At 44.6% G+C, this 19456-nt stretch overlaps 1 protein-coding gene across 1 annotated transcript in view; it reads left to right on the top strand.

Annotated features, from left to right (window-relative positions):
- LOC144773262 (E3 ubiquitin-protein ligase RNF220-like) overlaps positions 1 to 11971 on the top strand; it is a 148419-nt gene extending 136448 nt beyond the window's left edge. The window contains exon 12 of the mRNA XM_078658170.1: positions 11616 to 11971. Within this exon, the coding sequence (XP_078514296.1) occupies positions 11616 to 11687 (72 nt within the window). The 3' untranslated portion in view covers positions 11688 to 11971. The remainder of the gene's footprint in view (positions 1 to 11615) is intronic.
- The last annotated feature ends 7485 nt before the right edge of the window (positions 11972 to 19456 follow it).

Genomic DNA, 19456 nt, shown 5'->3' with positions numbered 1-19456 from the left:
TTGGTAATGTAATGTGTACTCTGTTTTCATGCTGGTTTCATACCCTTTCTGCTAGATACAGGAATCAGAGACTGGCTGATTGTATAGCAGTCGTGAACATGTAAATGACTCTACCATAACTCCACTGGATGGAAAACATGCTGATTTCTTAAATTGCTAGTCCCTCGCTGTTGATTGCTAGACTAGTGTGTTACATCTTCTAATTTGTGTGTATGCATAGCCATGGACCAGAAAGGGATGACAGTTTGGAGCAATATGCACTTCAGTAAGAAGTTGAATATGAACAATATGAAAGTTATGTCAAGTATATCCTAAAAAACCATTGCAGAATGGATCTGCGAAGGTGTCTCTAAATTCCCCTTTATGTATCCCTTGTCTTTTGACAATTAGATATGCCTTGTCAATCGCTGCATCATTCATGCATCCAAAAGCATGTGGAGATCTAAATTCAAAGGTGAATTGCCAAAATTAAATAATAGGACACTTGCTGTCATAGCCATCATCTTTTGCCCAATCTCCATTGCTCCATCCTCAGCAAGACCAATACGTCACTAATCAATTATGTAGGAATCACAACCTGTAGTAAATACAACATCTAACATGACAAAATTGATATAAATGATAAACCTGGCCGGTCTGCATGCCACATTGAAAGGTATGCTGTCATCAACTCACTTCATAAATCAAAGGCAGATACTGCCCTTAATATGCATCCGTGGGTATTCAAGAAACCTGCAATACAGCAGTGCCTGTAGTGAGGGAAATGTTTGTGTTTCATCACTATTCTGAGCATACACAGATCTAGACACACCACAAATTGGGCCCTCCTACCTCTTACCTCAGGTCACACACGCCCAACACCACGGCAGAGCATGCATCATGATCATAAAAGTATCATATATGGGCCTAGAGTTGCAGCACATTGAACTCGACACCACAATCATAGCACCATTTTCTGATTGAGAATTTCATATTGCTGGCATGGAAGAGTTAAAAACAAAATCTATTACGAGTCTGCTATGGAATTAGAAAGCCATGTTGCCTTGTTGTGTGTAAATGCGTCTGATTCCTCGCCCTCTGTATTTCCAAGAAGGCTCCTAATGTAGTCACACCCACAAGGGCCATTAAGCTACAGACTTTGTTTATTTACCATATGCTGCTAAGCGTAAATCTAAGGCCTCCTAAGCTTAATTAAGTTGTAATGTCTCAGACCTGGCGTTTCAATTCTTTGTGGGAAAATGCCTAAGAGTTGGCCAGCAGAGTAAACCGATAGGATATGATAAGAAGCATTCCAGGGTAAACAGTGTGTTTATGTTTCAAAAATATCATGCATTAACCACAGTTAAATCTAGAGACGGAAAGCGCTACATATTTCAAGGAGCGAGCCTGTGCAAAGGGGGTCTGTCTGTCTGATATCCCGTGGATCTTTGGCGGTGCAACCTAAACGCCGCACAGAAAAAAAAGAAGGGTGACACACTGATACTTTGCGCGATCGTGCTGGACCCAGGAGACAAATGGATGAAATATAATATATATGTAAGAATGGCGTTTTAAAACATGTAACTTTTGAGTCGAAGCACTTTACAATGTTAAAAGATAGCAGCCCCTAAGGAATAATGACGACACACACACTAGAATAGTCATGCAGTTAGCCCTTTACAGTTTAGGCTTGGGCATTTGGGGAGCCTGAAGAGTCGAGTGACATAGGTTTACGTACGCAAATGTGGTTCTGTTGTGCAGACCTAGCTGGAAAGCATGGGAGTGTTGTAAAACACTCACCTTGGAATCAGATCTGCTCGGGCATATACTTTCTAGAAAAGAGGTGTGGTCACTGACACTGAATCCTGCTGGACTAGTGAGACATATGAGAGAGTAGGGGAAGAGGTCTCAGTACATTAACAGGGCTCTTGTGCTCTTGAGCAGATCAATATATGCTCAGAAAGAAGAGCTTCTGGTAAGCAAGCCATTCCAGAGCGTACTGCCCTCATTAAAGATTCTACGGCTTCCTATCGAGGGCAGCTGTAAAGCATCAGGCCAGGGAAGACTTTTATTTGCTGGGGTAGTAATCTTATGCTATGAGGGAAGATACACTTGTGGGCAGCGTAGGAGAGGGCTCCATGTTTTTCACTGTGGAGTGGAGTTAAGCAGATTCTGATTTTTAATATAGGCTTCTACCTACAAGAAACCTTATCGTGTGTTTTATGCTGTGCTTTCAATGCCAAGAGCTATCAAGAACCATGGCGCCATCACTACCTTCTTGATGTCTTTCACGTGCCTATGGCCTTAGTAGAGCTTAAGGGCGGTCCGAGCTTGAGGGAGGAAGGGATGGAAGATGCAGGTGTGTGCGGAGTGGTTTTCTGTTCTGGTAAGCCTCATGGTCTGGCAGACTCCGAGGAAGCCCTAAGAGGGAGAAATGAGGGCCCACCTCATTCTGGGATAAGACTTGTGATAGTGCTGCAGATGTGATTGGAGTGTATCTCTTATAATCCCAGTGTGACCCTCTCAGAAAGAGCGGAGAAGACAGGCTGCCATTAAAAGGAACTCACTGATTGCTGGGAAACATCAAAAGTAAACAGCTACTTATTATACTAAGCTGTTAAAGGGGTAAATGTATATTATGGGTGAGAAAAGAGCCTCAGACCCCAACAAGAATAAACTAAAGTCCTAATCATATTATGCAGCACAAAGGATGTAAAGTATTCACAAATACTGTCACTGATACCGTAAATGATACCCAGATTTTATCTGACAACTCAAAATGGCCTACTCACTCTTAGGTTAAGTGAGCATAAAATTCTCAACATTAAGAAAGGCAAGTAACAGATTTGATGCAACATTAGATTAACAACATGATGCCTGGCTTTTAAAAAGCGTTTTCCCCGACACTGATATTACCCATGCCGTGACCGAAAGAAGGGCAGAATGTATTGTGCCTGGATTGGAAGCTACAATTGGTAGAGAAGAGAGACAGCTGAAAAGTACAACATGGGACAAATTAAAAGACCTGAACCAAAGTAAAAAGGTGGGAAGGAAGCTTCTCAGTATTACCTCCAAAACACAGTAGAAGCTAGCCCGCAGCAGATGAAAGGGAACGGACTTCTGTGGGAAAAATGAATTAAGACTACAGTGGTACTAACTTTTTGACCGAGTCAGGGATGGGAGAGGTCGAGGAACATATTAAAAGTATTATAGCAACAGAAAATGTATCCCTAAAAGGTAGTGAAAATGCAAATTCACACGCCAGTGTTAAACCAGAGCAAAAAATAAAGCAAGCTCTGCAGTGCATAAGATGGCTTAACATTAACAACCAAGAAAGGTGCAGTACTGCTGAGGTATGGAGCAGACCACTGCTGGCTCGGGGAGGACTGACTTTAAGGACTCTCTTCACCACAGGAGGAGTTTGTTCACTGTGGTTTTCCGCAGATCCGCGGTGAACCACCGAAGGAACTCTTAAGTGGTTGCACATGTTTGCAGTGTTTAGTACAGAGTTGGCATCTACGGAAGGCTGCCCTCCAATCATGGCCTCCCATCATGGCAGCGTCCCTCCGCCTAAAATCTGGAATTTAAAAACAATATTCGATTCCTCAAAACTTCAATTCATTCAATGGCAAAATAAAATAACTTTAGGTTGCTGCATGAACATAACACCTAATCCTGCACGTGAAAAAACGTGAGTTTTTACAATCTTTGGGCGAGAGGTACAGAATAAATTAAACTTTTAATAAGCACCTTGTTTAGCGCGACTGATGGTTCCTGACAAAAGGAGTGAGGCCTTGCCTCAGCCGGATTAGCGCTTAAATTCTGCATGACACAAAGTGAGATCTGTGTCTGACTGTCAGGTGTGCTTTGTACCGTTCTGGCACTTTCCTGGGATTCTGCGGCGCTGTTCTTTGCAAACGTCATCATTAGGAAGTTAACTGCCAAAGACATGAATGACAAAGGAAGCTCCAAACTAGAGAAATGACGCTCATTAGGGGGCTAAGCATTGAAGGCGCTCCATGGGAAGGACACGACCTCTCCCGTGAAAATGTTCATAATGATGAACATAATGGAGAAAGACTCAATGCATATTGCCTGCACCAGAAACACGTAAAGGACGGTGGAATGGGGCGGGGGTGGGGCAGGTAAATACAAAACCAGCGTCCATCCACTGCTGAATCCGACCCAAGGCTTGATTCTGAAGCGGTCATCGAAAACATTCCAGGAATGTAAAAGAAAAGCTGACGCTGTTCATATGTGAACCTTGATAATGACACTTACCGGAGGCGAGCGCAGAGCCAGTCCCAGACCCCGAACGTTGAGTGGAGACATCGCTCCCGGGCCCTTGAGCTGCAGGCGCACTGGCATCCGTACCCCACCCACCCAGGCACCTACACGAATGCTGAGCCACCCCCACGCGCGGCATCCAATGGCAGCGGGATGCTGCGCCGGTGGACCAGCCAATCCTGGCGCTTCAGCGCCAGGATTGGCTAGGAGGGCACATTTGCTGCTCGCCCTGTCGGCTGTTGAAAACCCGGGCTGTGGCAACAAACAAGCACCCCTGGGTCCCGCTGGGGAACTTACAGTGCGCATGCTTGAGAAAGTTGTCAACTTTCCCAAGAATGCGCACTGTAAGTTCCCCAGCGGGACGGTCTGCTGCAGCCTGAGTGTGGACTGTCACTCAAGCTGCAGCAGGCCACGCCCCCCTGCGCAATTCCCGCCGGCGGCTGATTGTTGCTTGCAATAATGCGATATTTAATTTAGAAAATACCAGGATGGGATTGCGGCCGGCAGCCGCGATGCGGGTCCATGGTGGCTGGCGGGGCTACGCCCCTACGCCCCAATGGACGCACCGCTGCTGGGTCATAATGGAATTGTAATCTGGCGAACGGGATATCCGTCACAATGTGAGGGAGTGAGTGACCCTGTCTGCAAAGTCGTAAACAGGCCCTAAGTCTTGCAATTTGCAAACATTTCACTGCAGGGTAAACACCAATGCACTCTCAGCTCTTGTAATTAACCCGTGTTGATTGCCATTTTGTGGGGGATGTGGGGGGGGAGTGTACTGGGTTGTGACTCCCTGTACTCCAGCTTTTCTACCCACCCCGACCACAGGCAATTGCCCACCTCTAACTACAGCATTGTTTGATGAGGTGCTGCAGTGCAGGCGGCGAAATGTCCATTGGCAAAAAATGGAACACAAAATCTGTATACTGAGTCTGGCCAACAGTATATCTTTCCTTCAGAGGCCCATAAATGAAGACAGATGTGAATTAAATAAGGACATGTGTAGGTGTACCATGCTGTGGTGTTTGCAGACGGTTTTGAAAAGTTAGCCCTAAAAAGACAGGCATCATTCCTGTTTTCATGTGTTAAATCGGGGTGTCTTGAGAACTTTTCTTACTCTACTTGTGTGCACCTGTGGCTGCAGGAGTGCATGAAACTGTTTTCCTTAGGACATGTGCCCTTCTTAAGACTACCATAGTCCTGTGTCAAGTTGCCAAGCTTAGTGCTTCACAACTTCATTTATTTTTTAAAACACTTCACCAGGTTTGTGAAGCAAAACAATATTAAAAAAACAAGCATTGGCAAAACCGATGAACCGGTCTTGGAACCTATTGGCTTGCCAGTCGTTTTTAGGTTGAGTTTAGAGCAGTGCGTGCGCTGTTTGCTCGACTTTTAGTAAGGGGGTTTTCAAAGTGCTACCACAATCTTTTCCTAGCCTCAAGGTTGCGGGCACGCGTGTGTGAATGCACACAGCCACCATTTGGCTTTTATGGCTCATTAAGCCTTGCTCTCCCAAGCGCCTCGCTCTGCCCCTCCCCCACCACAGAGCGGCCCCTGCCATCACTTTTGCTTTCACGGCCGAATTGCTTTTGATGTTTATTGAGGTGATAATTCCTTTTTAGCTGTCATCTACAGACTAAGCACATTTAGCTGTCTGTTTGCAAAAGGCCTGTTGTGGACCACCCCCATTTCTAACTGTTGATTGTCTTTCTTGTCACCTTCATTTGCATGCTTAATATTTCATGATATTCCTTCCTCTCCATGTGCTTGTTCCTTTACTGGAGCAGGGCTTCTCTACCGTCCTTTTAATTCCTATATTCACATACAGGGAGCAACTTATTTCATTCATCACTCGAGTGTGTGTTTTTTTGCACTCTCGTTTGCTGCTCCTTCCCCAAGTAACTCTCTCCCAGCTCACACCGTGTTGGTTCCTCGTTCTCATGCCTGCTCTCTCCATAGTGTGCCGTTTATCCTTTTAAAAACTCACCCCTGCACTACATGCTGCTCTCTGAGACCCTCCCCCACCCCTCTCTTTCTTTAAAAAAAAAACCGTTTTATTTCGCCACCAACCCACCCGCCATTGCTTCATTCCATTCGCTCTCCCTACCTACTTTTCTTTTGCCCCCCCCCCCACACCTCCTTGGTCCTACAAATAAAATAGTTTATCTCCACGCTTTTCAGAGGGCCCAGCGCCTGCCATATGCTCCTAAGCATTTGGCTTCCTTTAAAAAAAAATATTTCAAAGTGTTTTAGTACAGTAATATTTGAAAATAAAATGGTGCCTGTCACTCCATAAGCATGCACATGCGTGGTGATGCCTGTGCTTGCCTACAGAATGACTACAGAATGATTTGGCCTCTAGCTGCTTCATGATGCCTATGTGCTTTAGTATGTGTCACACAATTGTGCGTTTTTTTTGTTTGACTACTTTCTGGCATTTCAGCCGTCTTCAGCCAATCTTGCTTGAATCCAGTGGCAAAGTTCGCCTTTTGTACCGCTTGGTTCGCCATAAGTTGGCAGGGTTTGCTCAGACGTGAGTCCCTTGCTCACTTTGCCACTGGATTCAAGCAAGCCTGGCTGAAATGCCAGAAACCGGTCCTAGGAAGCTTGTTTCCGGTCCAGGGAAGGCATGACTTGGCAGTTCGAGCTGGACTGTTCCCATGAGGCACAGAGTCAGACTGATTTGCATATGGCCATGTCTGAAGTGGGGTGGCAGAGTGGGCTAAAGAACGGTGATGGATTAAACTCAGATCTGTTGACTGGGTGTGAGTGTTTGATTATTTCAGATGCTCCGTTCATCACCACCCCCTTTTGTACCGCTTTGTTCGCCATAAGTTGGCAGGGTATGCTCAGACGTGAGTTCCTTGCTCACTTTGCCACTGGATTCAAGCAAGCCTGGCTGAAGACGGCTGAAATGCCAGAAACCGGTCCTAGGAAGCTTGAAACTGGTCCAGGGAAGGCATGGCTTGGCAGTTCGGGCTGGACTGTTCCCATGAGGCAAAGGTCAGACTGATTTGCATATGGCCATGTCTGAAGTGGGGTGGCAGAGTGGGCTAAAGAACGGTAATGGATTAAACCCAGATCTGTTGACTGGGTGTGAGGGTTTGATTGGTTCAGATGCTCCGTCCATCACCACCCCCTTTTGTACCGAAATTATTAAATGTAGCACTCCGACACAATACATTGTCGAATTAGCAAATAGATAGAAAAATATATGTACATTTTATTGTTGGCAGAAGCCATTGGTCTTGTATTTGGTCCTGATGGCACTGCTGTTTCATGTTGCCATGCTGGGCATCATAAAGTGGGACAACAGATTTGGCGGTTCTATCTGTGATTTAACAGCAAGATGCTGGTGGCAAATTAACAACAAGCATTGGCATAGCCAATACGTCTTGCTTTTGGGACCTTATAAGTATTTAGTTATGCAGCACAATATCCTTAGTGCAACAACATTAACTGTTGCATGGTTAAACACTTATAAGGTCCCAAGGGCATGACCTATTGGCTATGCCAATGCTTGTTGGCATTGCTGTTCAGATCCACAATGCTGTGCGGCATGGCAAAAGAATAAACCAAAAAGGGCACTAGGGCGCATCCACTCAATTCATTTTGTGGTGCACACACCTACAAAATGAAGAGGGCTCTTTTTAAATTTATTTCATTCAACTTTCGAGTTGGATCAATAAGTAAAAATAAACTAAAAATCAAGAAAGTGTTTTTTTTTGTTTTTTTGAGCCGCATGTTGGGGGAAACAACATGGAAAATTGTAGTAGGGACAAATACAATATGGGTGCTGAAGGAACACTGGGGCGCAGAAGCAGCATGGAGGGCGACAAGGACCAAAGCAGTATATAGTGCATCTGAAGGGGATGCAGTACAGAAGGGCAAGGGGGAGAGCATCATGAGATAGAGAGAGGAATGTGGAGCACTGGAGGAAGAGAAACACACAGGCTAGAGGAACATGGAGCTCTTGAAGGAATCACAGGCAGGAGATCAAAGCAGTTGAGAAGCACATGATGGTGAGTACAAAATAGAGGGAGCATGTGAAAAGCACACCGCTAAGAGAGTGCAACAAGGATCATTACAGAGGAGCGGAAAAGCAGTACACTAGTGAAACAGCTTAAAAAAACATGCACTTCCATGGTGTGCTTAACCAAACAGAAGAAAGTAGTGCTTCAAAGTGAGAAGTGGAAGGACACAAGTAATGCATCCAATAACCAGTGGAGAAACAAACTCAAGAAAAGGAAGTAAAGCCCACACAAGCTGACAAATAAAAATCAAGCAAAAGAGAGTGACAGTAAAGCCAACCAATAGTAATCAATGGCTAAGCTCTGAACCCACTGTAACCTGATAATAGAGCTTTGTGTCAACAGACAGCTTGCACTGTCTGGTAGGCGAAATTTTAAAAAAAGCAGCAAAAAAAGGAGACATGCACAGAAGCTGGAATGCTCCTGTCGCCTCTCAGGACTGCTATTATGGCATACTGCTGCTGGATCCTGACATTGCAAGTTCTTACACTCCCCTGATGCCCGGACTCCCCGGGTGGGACCTCAGGCAGAAGGAAGCGCATAGTTTGTCAGGGAAAGGCCATTGGGATTCCGAGCTCTCATTCAGGGTTAGTAGGAGAAAAAAAAAGCTATTTCCTACAGTTTGATGTCCTGTACGACTGACAGCAGGAAACACTCTTTGGGGGAAAAAAGGCAAATTTTTTAAGGGGGTGAATTTTTTATCTTCTCCCACTGCAGGCAAAGGTTAAGATTTGCACATCACGGTGTTTTGACCATGAATGGTTTGGTTGTGAAGAGTGCTTAATTTTTGCCATTTTCAAAAATTCTGCACCCATGTTGCAATGGGTGCAGATTCCAGTCAGCACTCTTTGGAATTTTTGGGACTCATTCGAAGCAATGCATTTTATGACAAGATGCAAGTGAATTTTGTGTTTCATGCAAGTTTTTTCCAATTACACCTACCAATTTTTATGAATTGGGCTAATTGCGCCTTGCCTTCAATTTTTCATCAGAGCGCGAGTATCTCAAAGTCGGCTGGGTCATCACACTATGAATTAATAAAGTTAGGTGTGACCGGATGAGATCCATTAAAATCTTCTGTGCCTTAATGCTACTTTTACATCAATGATTGTCAAAAGCCCATCTAGTCATCAGATATAAAGATCCTATTAAATGGCAGAGTCCCTCTGGGAGACATTAGCTGTCAGTCAAAGGAGGACATGTCAATTGTTTGAGCTCAAAAGGCCGCTCAATAAGGATTCAGCTGCCTGTTCCAGAATTGGAAAACGGAGGAAAGGTGGGTGGGGTTGCAACATGACAGTCAGTGGCAGGAGGAACATGAAGGGGAAAGAAGTAATGAGGGAGACAGCTAAAAAAGAGGCACTTTCGTAAAGTGCTTAAACACAAATATAAAAATAGTGCTTAAAAAATGAGCAGAGACGAATGCATAAAGTGGTAGAAGCCTACTGCACCTGACCAATAACCCACAAAGAAATGAGAGTGACAATCAAGCTAACCAATGGTAAGTGACGGTTGGGCTTCTAAGTCTACCAAGAGACTGGGCATTAGGGGCCCGATGTAGGTAGCCAAATACCGGTTGGTAACGGCCGATTTCGGCCGTTACCGACCGGTATTTGAAGATGGAGATGTAGGGGCATGTTAAAATACAGAATCGGTAATTTTACAGATTCTGTAAAATGCCGAATCGGTAAAATTACCGATTCTGTATTTTGACATGTAGGTAGCACTTAAATCAGTGCTACAGGGGTTTAAGAAGTCGTTATTTACCACCAACTAGAAGTTGGTGGTAAATAATGAAAACCCTTTCAAAAGCATTTTTTTGCTTTTAAAATGGTGCCATGTTGCAGACATACATGCCCTAAGGGCATGTATGTCTGCAACATGTGCACCCATGCACAATTGAGGGGTGCAACAGCGTGTCAAAGTGACACCCTGCCACCCTTCTATGTTTCCCCAATTACCGAATCGGTATTTACCGATTCGGTAAATACCGATTCGGTAATTACCGATTCATACAGATTTGGGGCCCGATGTAGGTAATTTCGATTTACCTACTCTTAAATACCGAATCATACCGATTCGGTATTTAAGAGTAGGTAAATATGAAGTAGGCAGATGTAGGTAAATTTTCTTTTTAAATTACCGAATCTGTATGATTCGGTATTTACCGATTCGGTAAATACCGAATCAGTATTTGCCATTGATTCCTATGGGCCTTGAAGCCCATAGGAATCAATGGCAAATACCGATTCGGTATTTACAGAATCGGTAAATACCGAATCCTGCCAGGGGGAACGGGGTGTCACTTTGACACCCTGTAGCACCCCAATGTCAGGCTTGTGTGCCATGTGGGACACATACATACCCTAAGGGCATGTCTGTGTGTCACATGGCATAGGTGTACATGCACAGATGTGCATGTACACCTGAATTCGTTATTTACCATGCAATAGTATTACATGGTAAATAACGAATTCTGAGGGGCCTGTGGCACTGTTTAAAGCGCCACCTACATCTGCATTTACAGATTCGGTATTTTTACCTAGTCTGTATTTACCAATTCGGTAATTTTACCGATCCGGTAAATACAGATTCGGTAAAAATACCGATTCTGTAAATACATGCCCCCTACATTGGAAAAGGCATTTACCGGTCGGTAACGGACGAATTCGGCCGTTACCGACCGGTAAATGCCTACCTACATCGGGCCCTTGGTAATTAATTCAGTAATATTACGTACATCCCGATTGCCAGTTCTTAAGTACCGAATCGGTATGATTTGGTATTTAAGAATCGGTAATCTCGGATTACCTACATTGGGCCCTTGCTGTCTTAGGTGAGACCCAAAAATGTATTTAGTAGCCATCAATCAGTTGAATTTGTTGGGAGTGAAGCCAAATATGCTATTTAGGTTGAGCTATACCAAGAATAGACGAAAATCCTTTAATTCAGATACTTTTAAAAAATTTCACACTCTCGCTTTCAAATGATATACAATGAAGAAAGTCGAGTGATCCCACTTCTACGAATGTATAACTGAACACAATGCTTGTTTAGAGGATTGAAGATAAGAACTTTTTATGTAATTTTTTTTTTTTTAGGCTTTTAACAAACCAGATTAAAGAAAACTATATTTTATCACACTGATAATTCTATCAGTACATTCTACTTTCTGGACCTTGCTGTTTAGTGTCTAAGTGGCAAAGGGGAAGTATACTTTTGACAAAGGTTCATAAAAGAGAAAAAAAGAAGCAGGGGCCAATAACTTTGCTGAAAAGCAATGCATGTGCTTTAAATGATTTATTTTTTTCTCTGTAGGGAACAAAAAAGCTCTGCCCTCAGTGTCACACCATCACGTCCCCCGCCGACCTCCGCAGAGTCTACTTGTGATGCCGCGAGCTGACATGATGTCACAAAGATGAGAAAGACTTGTTGGTTTTCGACTTAGATGTGTTTATGTTTAGTATTGGTCAAGGACCAGCTAAAATGCACAGCGGGCACTGCACAAGGAGGAATTCGGAGGAGAGTGAGGAAGAGTGGCACATTTCCTCCAGGAAGGCTTCATGCTGGTAACAGTCTCTATTGGCTGGTCACTTGGGGGAGCTTTTAAAATATTGGGTGAGTCAGTTGGTGGCTCACATCCGTGGCTATGGGACAACACGGAATGTTTGATGCCTTGGAGGGCAAGGATATTCTGCCAAATAGGTCGAGAATATGGATATTCTTGACAAAGAAAGGTAGACCTCCGGAAATAAACTAGAGTCCACTTGAAAACTACTGACTACAGTCGACGTACTCATCTCTTCCCCATTTTTCCAAGCTATGTTTCTATATACAGAATGTATTAAAATGATTCAGATAATTGACTCTTCTGTAATTGTCCAGGAACAACTTTTTATTTCTTAAATCTTTGTCTTTCATTTTTTCATTTTTATCGTTTATATAACACTTACTAGAATATTTTAAAGGCCTCTTTTCACCATTTGTTTGCTGTACACAAATCATTACTTGTTTTCATTTGACTTATTTGCCAAGGTCAATATTGGCCAGTTTTATTGTTTTGCTAATAAAAATTTTGTAAATATATGTTTCATCTTATTTTTCAGTCTGTCTTTATAGACATGGCGGACTTATTCTGACTGCTTCTCCACAGGTAGTTGAGGATGTGTTATCAGAAATGACATTGCTTGCCACCAAATGACTAATTCTATCATTTAATCAGCCAATTCTTAGTTAGCCATCTTGTTAAAACCTTTCTATGTAATGTTGTTTTCAAAGTATGACAGTACGCAGCATAAACAGACTGACACTGTTTGATGGAACATTACTTAATCAGTGCGCTCCCATTAACATGCAGGATTTTGTGTGATTGGAAGCGAAGTTGTGCTGCAGTGTGCTTTGTTAAGACGTTTTATGCAACCAGCTACCACCGTAGATGTAAAGCAGGCCAGTTCCTTTGAGTGTTGACAAGTACACCCAGACAGGGCCGGCTTTAGGGCGATGCGACCACACCTGGTGACTACTTTGCTGGGGGGCGCTGTGCATAAAAATAACTTTTGGTTTAAAATCACATGAACTTCCTTGTGATTCCAGCTTCTTTCAGGCAACAATAAAAATGTCAGATAACGCTGGTGAGTAATGTTCCCATTGGTAAAAGATCAAATTTTGTCTAGTATAGTTCTGACTCACCATAAATTAGCACTGAGGATTAATGTGCCTGCGGCATAGAACGTGTACATGCAGATCACAGAACTAAGGGGCCGATTATGATCGCGGACGGACTTGAGTCCGTCCGCGACCCCTGAGCAGGAGGGAACGTCCGCAAGGGCTGCGTTGTTCCCTCCGAGCAATTAGGATGTGACCGCCAGGGTGGCGGTCACATCCTCTATCTTTAACATTGCGGCGGGTGCAGCTTCAAGCTGCACCCGCCGCAAGGTTAAAAATGCATGCATCGCATTTGCATGCACAAAGTGGCAGGCACCGTGCGGTGCCTGCTGCTTTGTGCACGCAAATGCAGGGGGGTACCATAGGTACCCCCCTTGTGCACCCCCCACCCCACCTTCACCCAGGGGGCCCGCAACGGGCCCCCGAAGTGAAAGTCTGTATGCTTTTCCACGGCGGACAGGCCGCCGCGGAAAAGCATGCCTTTTACACCATCCTAATATGGCTGGCGGTGTCTGATAGACACCGCCAGCCATGTTAAAGCTTTTCCGCCGCGGTCGGAAGGCGACCGCAGCGGAAAAGCTGCGGACGGAATGCCAGACCCACCAGCCATCCTAATATGGCGGTGGGTCTTTCGAGGCTCCGCAGCGGTTTTCCCACATCCTCCGGGCCGGCGGTGGCTTCCGCCGGCCCGGAGGATGCGGGAAAACCGCAATCATAATAGGCCCCTTTGTGTGAGTGAACTATAAATAGTGCTACAACAAAAATTCAAGGTGTGGCAGAGAGAGGCTATGGAGAGATAAGGGGCACTGTTGGAGGGTGGGAGTGAGGGAATTCATAGAGGAAGAGGTCACGGGGGGAATAAAAAAAGATTGTTGCACTGGGCTCCACCGGCGCTAAAGCTGGCCCTGCACCCAGGTTTCTTTCTCAGGGTGAATGAGCAAACAATCCCCAAGGTAAAATATTAAGCCAGAGACTTGGGTTGTAGGGTGGAGTGAAGACAGTGAAGCCTGTTTGAAGGGGCTCACATTGATTGTAGGTGGTGATGTGCAGGGGAGTCATTTGAGTACCATTTGTTCAAGGATTATGGCCAAGTTTTGTAAGTCCAGGGATGACCACAGCTGTGATTGGCTAAAGAGTTGGTTAAATTGAACACGGTAATGGGCAGAGAGAAGGTTCTAACGTTTTGTGGGGTCAACGGGCTCAGGGCGTGTTTCTTGACCTAACTAAGGGTCAGAATGAGTTCAGATGGGGGTTTGGGTTGGGTGAAGCTGCAGCGTTCCGGTGGATGAGAGGAGTGAAACAGGAAGTCAAAATGAGAGGAGGTGGGAAGATGGGAAAGGTTCCAAAAATAGTGTGATCACTGTGGCCACGGATGAGACGTATTGGGTAATGTCATTGGCCAATGGCAGAGATAGGGATCAAGAAGTTTGGCTTTTGGAGCAGGGATTGGAGAGTCCTGCGAAAATTCTAGGGGTGGGCGTGAAGGGGTGAAATGAGGTTCTGTTAATAGTGCATTTGACTACATCTAGGGCAATGGTGCAAGACACCAGTGACTGACTAGAAGCTCAATGGCAGTCAGTGGTGCAGAGGTTGGCCTGTACTTAGTCTTTAGGTTGCAAATGATGCTGGTGACCCGCTGCCGCAGCAAACATCTTGAGAGGGTGAAGGTTGGGACTGGCTGGAACGAGTTTTGTGGTAATAATAGAGTGTTGAATGAATTGAATGTATCGTTGGGAATGGTGGACAGAGCGGGGAGGCCGTGGTGTAAGTATTCAAGTTAGCGGTCAAGCAAATCGGGGATGAAAAGTTTCATGTGGTCCTTGGTATTGAGAAGGCGTTGTAGGATTGGGGATAGGGGAATGATGGATACATGCATCAGAGTGTGGTCGGGTAGCCACATGTGCACAAAGAGTGAGCTACAGGGTGGAGAAGCAAAAGAGTTAATGGAAATCAGAAACAAGACCAAAGTTTGGATTCTGTGTTGTCAACATTTCTATTCAACTGTTAAAATGATATGGTAAATCGAAAAAGGAACTGCCCCTGAAGCTGTATTCAGATATCAGTAAGATTCGCTTTTTGGATCGTTTTTCTCTGCCCTGTGAAGATCTGAAACTCATCAATCCATTTTTGACCTGCCACATGTTGCACTATTCTGTCGCCTCAAAATTATTTTTTTGCAGCAGTGTGATGTCTCTAAGTTGTGGGGTTTGTTTCTGGACACGTCCTGACAAGGTTACACACATGCTAACATTTTAGAACAGGAAAGTGCGAGATTTTGAAGAAAAAACCCAGGGGGATTCTTTTTCCCCATTCATTCATTTCTTTTGAAGCAGAGGCAATATTAGACGGGGGAGAGTTAAACTAAAGCAATTTTGGCTTCAAAAATCGAAAGTCTCGCGCCTGGATCGGGTCTTTTGCATGGATTCACGAACGAGCTCCAGGCAAGCCTGGACAACGACGAACGCCCGCGCCTTCCTGCCTCTACGTCACGGATTCCAGCACAGTACCTTCCTTTCACGTCAAGACCTGTGGGACTACCTTGTCAAGCTGCGGTGGTGGGACAATCGACAGTGTTTACATGGACGATGCCACAAAGGCTGGAGGGGGAGGGGGTAGTGCTGACACTGTGAAACCAGGACTCTCTCCTTTCACAGTAGTGTTCCCGCAGGCCAGCCCATTTTGTTCGAGCTTGTCAGCATTTTTTAGGAATATATAGATTGCAAATATTTGAATATTTTGCAAACATTCTTATGTATGGAACAAGTGCATTTTGCTTTTGGTAATGCATATAACTACTGTGTTAAACACTGTCTTTGGTGCTCTTCGTAGACTGGCTGAAAGACCAGCGTATGGGATGTACAATCGAAGGTGCAAAGTTTGTTTTTGATCGGTAGTGTGCACTCTAGTGCTTTTTAAGTCTGACATTAGCATTTAGTAAAATTATATGTGTGATATACTTACTTGTAGGGACTTCCAGCCAGAGCTCATCATCCATCTCCATCTGTCTGTTATTGCCATTCACTTTTTTCCACCCAATGCAACATACATTATTGGCCAATGGGTCCCCTCACTGCTAGTCATTGGCTAACTTCACTGTGACGCATTCTGCCGTATCACAAGGAGCACATTCACACACAAGACTTCCCTTTAGCGACGGGGCATACAATGGATGTGTCTGCCGTTTAATACCAAAACATATTTTTGCTTTTAGACAAATTCTTTTTTAATTGACGAGGGCCCTGCAGCTTCCTCATCTGCGAAATTTTGCGAAAACCATGACAAAACAAAATAAGCCATGACAATGCCAAAAGGCAGGAAGCCAACGTCAGACCTACCTATAGTACCAATGCTTTTTTACCGAGGGAGGTACACTTGGAGGTATTATTCTGGTCTGGATGTTATATGTGAGGTACGCTCTGGGAAAGTATCACGGGTGGGACAGACTGATAAATGTTTTTGTGACTTTAGGCCCATGTCAGAGATATGGTCCACTCTGCGTTGGTAGGCCATTTGTGCGGTACGCAGTGGCAAATGATTATGAGCATGGTAACCATATGGCATCATAACTTATTAGGCACGAGACTAAGCTTAATAGTGCAATAACTGTCTGATGTGGGACATAAATACAAGCTCAGAACATAACATAACGTGTATTTGTAAAGCGCACGTTCACCACGATGGGTATCTTGGCGCTACATAACAGATGTATCAGGGCATTGTTACCAGTTCAATAAATGCCTAATATCCGAGGCAGAATGTTTAGTAGTGCAATATGAAATGCATACTCAGATACTAAGTGCGGGGCATGATTACTTGTGAAATAACGGTCTCATTTGGACATGCTTACTGGGATAATATCTAACGAGGGCATGATTATTGGTACTGTGTTTGTGGGGTGTAGATATGGTTACTGGCACAATGACTTATGAGATGAATGAGGGTCAGGCTACAATCGGTGTTTGTAGAGTAGTTATGGGGTCACCGTCTCCGAGACCGGACCGATCCTAGCCCATGATGCTATACTATCCGTAATTAAATGTTTGCGGCATCTAGACGCTCTTTGTAAGGTCTGTTAAGACTTCAGACATTTCCAGAAATATGTAAGTCTTTGGGGATCCAAGGAAGTTCTTGGATTGTTTTAGTAAATTTACACATGTGACTTATTCTCTGCATCGACTGCTAGAGCTCAGGAGCATTGAAATAGTCATAATCACGACGAAACACGTGTCGGCTGTACCATTTCTTCCTTGACCTGCGTGTCAACATATTTCTTGGATTCGATTAATTTGTGAATAAAAGTTGGTCTGTGAAGTTGATCAGACTGACTGTACTTTGTATAGTGCTCGGGATTATGACTGTGTGAGGAAAGAGCACCTGGGAAAGGGCTCCATACACTGGTACTTGCCATTTTTAAACTACTTATTTGCTTAAAACATATAGATTTAAAATCCAGCATAACTTGCTTTTAATCTGTCACAGCTACCCACCTCCACTCACCGCACCCTCAGCACTAGGTCCCCGGTACACCGCCGACTTTTCAGTTTGCGTGGACGGACCGGAACGTGCCACCGGAAGTGATTACGACTTCCGCTCACTCTCCCCAATCAGCTGCTCCCAGCTGATTGACCACACCGGCTAATTACTAATGCCTCCCGTTCTGCGCAGCGGGCGCGCCTCTGGCGCGCCGAAGGCGTGCCAAAGGCAAGCCCATCTGCGCCCGTCCGCGCCCTGCCGGGACCAGGGGCCAGTCCCCCTGGACCAAATGTGGCACAAATAACATACTCAGGGCATCATCTTATGGCAATCAGGAAACCGGGAAACAAGCGCTGTAGACACTGCATCTCCCCTTCGTCTAGGTATCGCGTCTGCCCTAATGGCAAATTCCAAATCCAGACACCTGAGTTGGGTTCCACTGATAAAGATAATAACTTGGAGTTTAAACTACTCCTAGTAAACTGCAGGTCAATGCCAAAGCACTATAAGGAAATCAATATCTTACTCAGTGAAGAGGAGCCGGAGGCTCTTTTCCTCACTGAAACTTGGTTGCACATAGACTCAGACCCAGATGTGGTACAAGCTCTCCCTCCAGGCTATCATATACTAAGGAAAGACAGAACTTCAGGGAAGGGAGGAGTGATTGCCATCATCCTTAAAGACCACATAAAAGTGCGCACTGAACCTGATATTATACAAGACTGTGAGAGCATGGGCTTCACACTAACCTTTACACCTACATGCTCACTATCAGGAATCCTAATATACAGACCCCCCGGCCCCTGTGGAATGTTCACGGAATCCCTCACCAACATAGCATCATCTAGGGCAAACATAGCCGCCAACTTCACTATTCTAGGAGACCTAAATTTGCACTTAGAGGACCCTAAGAAAGGTGAGGCATGCAGCCTTACACAAAATCTACTGGCTCTTCAACTGCGTCAGACTGTAACCAGCCCAACCCACAATAAAGGCCATATACTGGACCCAGTTTTTTCAAACATTGATAACATTTCAACACATGACCCCGTCCCTATTCCCTGGTCAGACCATTTTATAGTCCCAATATTCTGCAGATCACCTAGCCCCCCTCCCACTGACCAGTCTACAAAGGATTGGGACCGACCGTGGGCAAAAATTATCCCGGAATCCTGGACAGACATCTTAACAACGACCTACCCTAGCGGTAGCAATGAAACCAATATGACTTATGATAAGTACATGCAATGGATTACTGCATCCTTGGATGCCACTATCCCCCTCAAATAGAGGGTCAAGAGGCCTGCGAATAAAAGATTCCCATGGTACACCCCGAATATTCATGAACTCAAGCAAAAATGTAAAAAGCTAGAGAGGGCATGGAGGAGGAACTACTGCCCGGAGAAAAAACTAAAATATAAAGAGGCAATAAAAATATACCAAACAGAAATAAAAAAAGCGCAGGCACTATATATTGAGGAAAAATCAAATCAGCAGCTAACGCCCCAAGAGAAATAGCCAGAAAGTGAAAACATTATTAACGTGCCCTCAGCCAGAAGGTTCCACAGAAGGAGCCCCACAGAGAGGTAAGGAACTGGCAGAGTTTTTTTGTTTTTTTTAAGAACCTTTATTGTGTCATCAAGGAAATACAAACATGGGCCTACAACCACTCTGGCCGGCCGCTATTCAAGTCGAAAATAGAACCTCACATTATAGAAAAATACAGCGGCGCGGAAATCAAGGTCTGATGAGCATCCAGGATATAACATAAGAGGAAATGCACGATGTGAAATAAGGATCCAAGAAGGTTCATTTTACAATAAAGGAAAATAAGATTAAAATCAATGTCGTACATTCATACACGCTCCCACAATAGTAATCAAAAAGCAGAAAACCTGCCAGCAGTGCACATGCATTCGAAGTAACGGGGGTAGGGCATTGGAGTCAGGACAGTTGTAAAAAACACATACAGTTCGTTGCAAGCTATGCCCTAGCCCACAAAGCAAAACACACTATAGGAA

This window comes from Lissotriton helveticus, chromosome 1_1 (assembly GCF_964261635.1).
Source record: "Lissotriton helveticus chromosome 1_1, aLisHel1.1, whole genome shotgun sequence".
Classification (NCBI taxonomy): Eukaryota; Metazoa; Chordata; class Amphibia; order Caudata; family Salamandridae; genus Lissotriton; species Lissotriton helveticus.
Note: the sequence above shows the minus strand (reverse complement) of the source record. Positions and strands in the feature narration are given on the sequence as shown.